Below are 9255 nucleotides of genomic sequence, written 5' to 3' on the forward strand. Positions count from 1 at the left end.
GCTTGGAAGGGACTCTGTTGGATCATAGGCGTCTCTAAGAGAAGCATACCAAGAAAACAGTTTGCTTGGGAGCACAATCCTTCTCGGCGCTCAGTGTGGAGAGTCTCCTGGAAAGTGTTCCCAGCTTGAATCGCTTAAAGATGGAGCAGGATGCTTTATGGAGAGTCACGCAGGCTGGGTTGCTCATTCCTGGGGCTTGAAAGGAGCTTTCTCTGCCCCCTCCTGAGGCCTAAAAGTGGAGGAAGGGGCTGCCGCCTCATTAATCTGGACGGCAGAGTTTCCTCCCCCCCCCGGCCAGTCCTAGCTACATTCCACCTGCCCAGCTTGCTACGGGGCAAAGTTCCTGAGTACCTCCGTTTTTAAGCGCCGGAATAATTCATGCGGTGCCGCGAGATGTCCTCCTGCACAAACCCCGATAAGAAAAACGACCCACTTGCCCTGGTCCCACACATAACAAATTCTGCGGCTGGGATATTAAAAACATACCTGCTTGACCCGGAGAAGGGAGGCCGAGGTGGCCAGGCAAATGAGGTGACAAATGGTCAGATCCTTTTGGGATGCCGGCTCCTTGCAGAGCTCAGCGCTCCCCGGCAACACGGCAGACTCCCCATGTTTTTATTCCCCTGTCACCCTGGACACATTAGCTGCCCAGGAATGCGGCCCTAACTCATTAGCTGCCGGGAGAAGAACAGCCTCCCTTATCTGATGAGCTTCCCAGATGAACCCAAAGCAGCCAGCGAAGGTGCTGTTGTTGGGCTGAGGCTCCTGGGCACCTATCCTGATGCCCTTTTCAGTGTGCATCCATTTCTGTGCACGATGGTATTGGGCAAGTTATGCATGGAATTGTGGAGTTGGGGGACCCCCAGCGTCATCCAGTCCAATCCCCTGCAAGGCAGGATTCATGTGCTGGCCTGGGGGTAACCCGTGAAACGCAGTCCAGGACCAGTCCAGAATCCAAAGGTTCTGCTAGGAGTCAGTCCGACAGGTCCAAGGCAGGACATGAGGCAGGAAACCAGGCAAGGACAGGTACAGGATCTGGCATATAGCAATGTTGCTCCTGCAACCTGGGGCGGGGTCTGACAGCATTTTATGTTTGTTGGGGTAGCAGCCAGTCCTGATCCCCCAGTGACTCACCTCCCTGTTTTGCCCGAAGGTGAGCACTCCTCCTGCGGGTACTCAGGTCTCTCCTTCTCCCAGACCTTAGTCTCTGCAGCTCGGGAGACGTTGGTTGGTAACTAGACCCAGAGGCCGCCTCAGCCTCCCCTGACCCAACCGGTAGTGGAGCAGCTGTAAGTGATGGCCCAGCTGAAGGCAACAAGGTAAAACAAGCAGGCCCCTGACTCAGCCCAGTTGGTGTTTGTTGCAGGGGAACCTGTGCAGACTGGGACTCTTCAGAATCAGGCCCCAGACTAGGTTCAGATGATGCCTGAGGCAAAGGATCTGGTGCGGACTTAGACTCCTCTGGTTCCGAGTCTAAGCCAGAGTCCCAGGCCTCCACAAATCAAAACTGAAATGTCCCTGACAGATGTCCATCCAACAGCTGCTTAGAAACCTCCAGGGAAGGAGAGTCATTCTTCCAAGGGAGCACGTTCTGCTGGCGAGCAGATCTTACCCTTGGGAAACCTGTTCATTACTGCTTGGATCCTAGAAAATCGAAGGCGGGCATCCTGGCTTGTTTCCAATCCATGCATACCCCATATCTTTTGGGCAAAACATGACAATGCCACAAATAAGAGTGTCAGAACAACAGAAGAGGCCTAGTGGGCCAGGCCAAACAGGCCCATCTAGTCCAGCCTCCTGTTCTCACAGTGTCCAGCCAGATGCCCATTATGGGGAACCCCTAATCAGGATCCGAGCACAAGAGCAACTCTTTCCTCCTGCTGCTCCCAGCAGCTCAGAAGCATGCCACCTTGGACAGTGTTGTGGTGCAAGTCAGCCATCATGGTTAGCAGCCATTGGTGACCTAATCCATTTCTATAGCCAACCAGTTGACTCATGGAGGTCATTCGTGGCCTCACTGTGTTGCTTGACAAAACCACAGGAAAATCTCCGCTTCATTAATTGTCGATCCCACTCCCCTAGGGCTGCCATTTTGTCCATCGAAAATGGCGTCTGGGGGGAAATTTTGGAAAGCGGCTAAAATGTCCAGGAAAACCCGGGCTTAAGACTTAAGAAGGCTGATCACTGAAGAATTGATGCTTTTGAATTCTGGTGCTGGAGGAGACTCTTGGGAGTCCCATGGACTGCAAGAAGATCAAACCTCTCCATTCTGAAGGAAATCAGCCCTGAGTGCTCACTGGAAGGACAGATCCTGAAGCTGAGGCTCCAAGACTTTGGCCACCTCATGAGAAGAGAAGACTCCCTGGAAAAGACCCTGATGTTGGGAAAGATGGAGGGCACAAGGAGAAGGGGATGACAGAGGACGAGATGGTGGGACAGTGTTCTCGAAGCTACCAGCATGAGTTTGACCAAACTGCGGGAGGCAGTGGAAGACAGGAATGCCTGGCGTGCTCTGGTCCAGGGGGTCACGAAGAGTCGGACACGACTAAAGGACTAAACAACAACAACAATGGCAGCCCATATCAGAAGTGTTGATTTTTTTTGATGTTTTTCATAAAAAATATAGTTGAAAAACTTCTCTTTAGACAAGAGAACTCAACAACTTTTGTGACTGTGTTTTCACTTTTTGAAATATGGAAACCCTACACTCCCCAGATCTTTTAAGAATATGGAACCAGATCCTCAGCATGTTTGCTCAGGTGTAAGGGCTGTAGCTTATTGGCAGAGGATCTGCCTCACCAGAAGAAGGTCTCAGGTTCCATCTCTGATGACCTTCTCCCGTTAGGGCTGTGAGCGATGCTTGCCTGAAATCCTGGCATGGTGGCTGCCAGTCTGTGCAGGCAGCACTGAGAAACATGGACTCGGTATAAGTCAGTGCCCTCTGAGACTTACGGCACAAGCCGAACCGTGTCTACTCAGAAGTAGACCCTATTGAATTCACCGGGGCTCACTCCCAGGTAAAATGGCTCAGGACTTCAGCCTTACTTTGGTGTCAATGTCTGCTGCCTGAGGTTGCATTTCATGGCAATTTGGATGGTGGAAGAAGCCCTTAAGTCTCTGGGATGAAGCAGAACAGAAATCGAGCTGGATTTGTGAAATGAGGGGGCAGCCCGACTCGTATTTCTGAAAAGCAACTGAGGCATGTCATGGAATTTTTCTGCTTTCATTTATTTAGAATTGTTCCCCTGCCCCCCACCCATCCCCTTCCCTCTCCCCATTTATTGAGGTTGCTGACTTGAACGTCTCGTCCTGGATCTGGGTTCTCTTTCTCTGCTCTGTTACCCATTACTCTTTGGCAATAGTGCTAGCATTGGGGAAGGGCAGGGGGGAGGAATTGGTGACGCTCCGAGTATCAGGGATGCCCCCAAACACGAAGAGGCCTGGCAAGGCCCCGAGAAGTGATTTCTTGCTTCATATCAGAGTGGATGCAGATGGAAAATTGCACAACGGCCGGCTTTTAAAAATGCTGTTCAGTTCATACATGGAAGATGGAGCAAGCTCGCTTCCTGCGGCTCCACAGGGCTGGACCCAAACCGATGGATTCAAATTCTAAGGAAGGAGATTCCGACTCAACATCAGGAAGAACTTTCTGGTGGTGAAAGCTGTTCAGCAGTGGGACAGACTCCCTTGGAAGGTCAACCTATCAGGGCTTTAATAATAATAATAATAATAATAATAATAATAATAATAATAATAATATTTATACCCCGCCCATCCGGCTGAGTTTCTTCAGCCACTCTGGGCGGCTCCCAACTGGATATTAAAAACACAGTACAGCATTAAAAGTTAAAAACTTCCCTAAACAGGGCTGCCTTCAGATGTCTTCTAAAAGTAAGATAGTTGTTTATTTCCTTGACATCTGGTGGGAGGGTGTTCTACAGGGCGGGCGCCACTACCAAGAAGACCCTCTGCCTGGTTCCCTGTAACCTCACTTCTCGCAATGAGGGAACTGCCAGAAGGCCTTCAGAGCTGGACCTCAGTGTCTGGGCAGAACGATGGGGGTGGAGATGCTCCTTCAGGTAGCTGGAATTCTTGCAAGGCCAGGAGTTAGACTATATGATCCTCAGGTTCCCTTCTACAATTCTACGATCCCATGATTCAGTTTGCTGCCTCACAGAACAGGTGGGTGGCAGGCTATAATTTTCTTTCCCACAAGGCAGACCTGCTCAGGGTAGTCCACCAGCCCTGCCCAGGGGCCGACAGGGGCCTTGAGATCTCCCTTCTGATGCTCTGCTTGGACTGCACACAAGTCCCAGGGGGAAGAGGGCCAGTGCTCATTGGCAGAACATGCGCTGTTCGTGTGAAAGGACCCAGGTTCCTTCCTTGATGGCAACACCGTCCTGGGCTGGGAAAGACCCTGGTCTCAAACTGGATAGCTCAGACATTAGAGCAGGAGACACCTAATCTCAGGTTTGTGGGTTCAAGCCCCCCATTGGGCAAAAGATTCCTGCATCACAGGGGGTTGGACCAAATGACCTTCACGGCCCCTTCCAACTCTATGAGTCTGTGATTCTAAACCCCGGAGAACCATCCCCTCTTGGTGTGGAGCAGGGAGGCTAAAGGCCGCTAACTTACGGCTCTCTGGGTGTTCTTGCGCTCCCGGCTTCTGTCAGGCTCAGCCACAGAAAAAAACCCAAACCCAAACTGCAGAGTGAGATCCTGCACATGATTCCCACATGGAGCGAACATGGGCAGCACCCACAAGGGGCATACCCTGCTGCCACACCCCAGGACCTCTTTCTCCCCGTCTTGGGCGATGAAGCCTTTTTGGCTTCCGCCATCCCTCCATGTCTGAAGAAGAAGAAGAAGAGTTTGGATTTGATATCCCGCTTTATCACTATCCGAAGGACATTCTCCTCTCCCTTCCTCCGCCATAAAAAAACACCCTGTGAAGTGAGTGGGGCTGAGAGACTTCAGAGAAGTGTGACTGGCCCAAGGTCACCCAGGAGCTGCATGTGGAGGAGCGGGGAATCGAACCCGGTTCACCAGATTACGAGTCCACCGCTCTTAACCACTACACCACACTGGCCTTTTCCACCCAGGTAGGAGGGCCTCCTTCCCCTCCTGGCCTCTCAGACAAGCCCTAAAAATAACAGCCTCGATATTCTGGAGGAAGCCTCCTAAAAGACAGACGGTGAGAAATTAATTAGGAGGTTCTCGTGTTCTGCTGAGGGAGCTTGCTAATGGTGCGTGATGATGTGCCTCGCTTTGGACTGGCTCACTTTATGGGGCGGAGGGCGTTCCTCCCCACTCTGCCCCCCCAATGGGAAGAGAGCCTCATAAGTTGGTGCGAACGGCAATTTATTACGCTGCCTGGGGTCACACTTCCCTGCCCCACCCCTTCCCAGTTGGCTCTCGTTCCTCTTGCTCTCCTTCCAACGTTGCTTTTTTAGGGTGGGGGCAACAGAACAGGCCAAGCGGTGGCTATCAGCCCGTCCCAATTAAATCCAGCGGGTTTGGAAGGGAAATGTCTGCCTTCGCCGAGCCGTGTGTATGTGTGAAACGGAGCTGCTTTCCACCTCTTTCCAAGCAGCATAAACATGGATGTCAGCTTGGCTTTGCTACAAATTTAATAAGGGAAGCGTTCAGAATAGTTATGTGACGGGCTCTGTGCTGGAAAGACGGCCGGCCACAGAGGGGAGAATAGTCCAGAGGCGGCCAGAGTTGGGGGTCGGGTGGAGATCTGAGCATGTGCACCAGGGTCTTATTTATTGAAGACCTTTCTCTGAGGCTTTCTTCAGCAGTTTGCAGACTTTTTTCCAAGCCACTGTGCCCTTGGTTCCATTCAGAGGCATCGGGGCGCGGGTGACACTGTGGTCTAAACCACTGAGCCTCTTGGACTTGCCAATCAGAAGGTTGGTGGTTCGAATCCCTGCGATGGGGTGAGCTCCCATTGCTCGAGGGAGCCAGCGTACACCTTCCGGGTCATGTGGCCAGCATGACTAAGCCGCTCCTGGTGAACCAGAGCAGCACATGGAAACACTGTTTACCTTCCCGCCAGAGCGGTACCTATTTATCTACTTGCACTTTGACGTGCTTTTGAACTGCTAGATTGGCAGGAGCTGGGACCGAGCAACGGGAGCTCACCCCGTCACAGGGATTTGAACCACCGACCTTCTGATCGGCAAGTCCTAGGCTCTGTGGTTTAACCAACAGCGCCACCCGCGTCCCTTATTATTAATAAGTACTATTAAATCTGGGTGGATTCCCACGTATATAAAAACATCAGCTATTAAAAACCTCCCGACACAGAGCTGCCTTCAGATTTCTTCTAAAAGTTGGTTCGTTCTTCATCTCCTTGACATCTGAAGGGAGGCTGTTCCACAAGGAGGGCTCCACTACCGAGAAGGCCCTCCCTCAACTCACCCCCTGGGTCCATAAACTCATTCCCCTACCCTATCAAAAGCATGATTCCTAACGGCGGTTTGCACAACCTGCTAAGGAAGACGGCGACACGAGAAAATTCGAAACGGTCACCGTTCATTGCACGTTTATTCAAAACCGAATTCAAACTATTCAAGTTTGATTGATACAGCAGAACGGATGAACTTGACCTAGTGATAGCAGTTTTTAAAGTCGGGTGGTCATTTATGCCTCTTGGCACCCCCACCCCGGTGATTCCCCACTCCCCTCCTCCCAAGGGGGGGGGGTCCTGCCTGCTTTGATAGGGTTGCCACATTTATTTATTTTGGGGCCAAAGCTGAAAAAACAACAACAACACACTTCCGACATGGGTTGCCCTATGCCTGGGTCTTCCTGGACATTTTTGCTGATTTTCAGAAATTCCACCCAGATGTTATTTCTGGCAGATGAATCCCGGCTACATCCGGGAAATTCCAGACGTATGGCAGCCCTGCGCTTTGGGAACTGCCGGCTTAGTCCCCCCCCCCCATTTCTAAGCGGTAGACATAAAAAGAAAAGAAATCAGCCCAAAAGAGGACCAGAAGTCCCTAAGAGTTGATCAGAAAGCCAAATGCTCCCTTTTTCTAGGTTATGACCTGTTTCATTCTCCCCTGTCCTTGCTGGTCTTTTTTTGTTTCCCAAAAATTTTATTAGTTTTCCAAATTTATAAGAAACAAATAAGAAAACATTGTCCTTGCTGGTCTTGCCTGGACCTGGACGCTGCCGGACTCTCCTGCCCGGTTCATCCTCTGGCAGAGGGCTCTCTTGGTGGCAGACATTATTAGGAAGGCAAAAGAAGCAGCTGCTCTCGCCTGCTGGGAAAAGTTATCGGCCGTTTGGAAGACTTTAACTGGTGCTCAGAATCTGTTTATGGACCAGGGGTGTTTTCTTCTTCTTCTAACATATGGAAGAGATGAAGCAAAACTGTTCCTGGAAATGAATATATCAGAAGTATTCTCTGCCAGGCCAGTAATGTTAATTTTTTTATATATATAAAAAGAAATCTGTGCTGTTAGGTATTTCCACATGGGTTATTTCTTCAGGAACACTTGTTGTTTTCTGCAAATTTGCTCTTGTTTTGGGGAGGGGAAAGAGCCACTTTTGAGGAAGGAGAGTATATATTTAAAGAAGATAAATATATGAGTATGCTAAGTTATTATAATAGTAATAATAATAATAATAATAATAATAATAATAATAATAATATTTATTCTTTATACCCTGCCCATCTTGCTGGGTGTCCCCAGTCACTATGGGCTGCTTCCGACAAAAGATTAAAAATACATTAAAACATCAGTGATTAAAAACTTCCCTAAACAGTTAATTTGGATATGCAGAAGATTTTAAAAATAAATTTAAGGAACCACAGAAAGAGGGGAAGGAAGTCACGTTTTAAAATGTCAAAATAATTGTAAAATCAGCGAAATGCATATATCTGAAAAGTAAAAATAATTAAAATAAAATAAACTGCCCAGAGCGACCTTTCCTCACCTGCTTGCCTTTGTCTCCCTGCAGAACTATGCTGCCATGAAGCTGGTGAAGCCCTTCAGCTGAACGTGGGCCAGGGAGGAGAAGGAGCTGCTGGGAAGGAGCTGGAGAACCCGCTGAGATCCCCGGACGATGGCGCCTTTCCAAAGTCACGGCCTGACCTCTGCCACGCTGTGCAAAGGAGGAAAGGAACTGGCGGCGCCTCCTGGCCGAAACTGCACTCTTTCAGACACACACACACACACACACACACAAAACCCCCCTCCCTCCCTACTTTTCCAACCCTGCGACTGCTGCTCAGGTGACTGAACTGGTATACCAAAGCTGGCCTTTCCCCAACCCTCTGCAGGCTTGTTTTCTGTACAGTGGTACCTCTGGTTGCAAACGGGATCCGTTCCGGAGGCCCGTTTGCAACATGAAAAGAACACAACCCGCAGCGGCGCGTCTGCACACGTGCGGGTCGCGATTCGTTGCTTGTGTGCATGCGCATGGTGTCATTTTACGCATCTGCGCATGCCATGCATGAGTGGCGAAACCCAGAAGTAACCTGTTCCGTTACTTCCGGGTCGCTGCAGGACGTAATATGAAGCGGACATAGCATGAGGTATGACTGTATAGAGAAGCTGAAAGAACTTCCTTGAGACTTCCCTTGGACACCGGGACAAGAAAATGGTCGCTTCTTGACCAATGGTAGCCGTCCCAGGAGGAGAGCTGGATCCTCGCATGAGACTTCCTCTTCCGACATCGGCAAGGTGCTCAAAACCTCTTGGAAACAGGAAAAGCATGGTGGGTTTTTAGGATCCAGACCCCGGAATCCTCCACACCTCATAATCCAGTTACTCCCCAGTGTTCTTGCGTACCAGGAGTGGGTCCTGTTTCACGATCCCTCCCCCTGGAAAAAACTCTGCTTTGATTGGGTCGATTTCCGGGATGCCTTATGCAAATATTCGTCTGAGCTTCTTCTTCAAGTCTCAGCCCCCTTCTCCACTACCCCCTCTCTAGGATCTCTAGGGCTGAAATCTCTGGGGCACCCACCTCTCGTGCCTGGGTCAATGCAACCACTCGAACCATTTTCCGCACTGTGGCACTTAAAGTATATTTTGCGCTGTTGGCCAAAGATTGGAAGGCGATGACATTTTTCTTTGGAACAAATACCCTATTTGTTAAGAAATCTGTGGTGAGCAGGTTTGGAAAGAATTAATGAGCAGAGCAAATGGAGAAGATCCATGTGTAAGGAGAATTGGGGTGTGTATTATTTCACCTGTGAACTGTTTGACAGCACCCAAAATCCTGTGCTCATAACCA

General features: G+C 50.0%; 1 protein-coding gene across 7 annotated transcripts in view; it reads left to right on the plus strand.

The window, feature by feature from the left end:
* The window catches only part of DYSF (dysferlin), a 192992-nt gene extending 184579 nt beyond the window's left edge, over positions 1-8413 (plus strand). For all 7 annotated transcript variants that reach the window (XM_053402225.1, XM_053402229.1, XM_053402227.1 and 4 more), the window contains one exon: positions 7978-8413. In XM_053402225.1, the coding sequence (XP_053258200.1) occupies positions 7978-8016 (39 nt within the window). In that variant the 3' untranslated portion in view covers positions 8017-8413. The remainder of the gene's footprint in view (positions 1-7977) is intronic.
* The last annotated feature ends 842 nt before the right edge of the window (positions 8414-9255 follow it).

The sequence above is a fragment of the Podarcis raffonei genome, chromosome 9 (genome assembly GCF_027172205.1).
Source record: "Podarcis raffonei isolate rPodRaf1 chromosome 9, rPodRaf1.pri, whole genome shotgun sequence".
NCBI classification, from domain to species: Eukaryota; Metazoa; Chordata; class Lepidosauria; order Squamata; family Lacertidae; genus Podarcis; species Podarcis raffonei.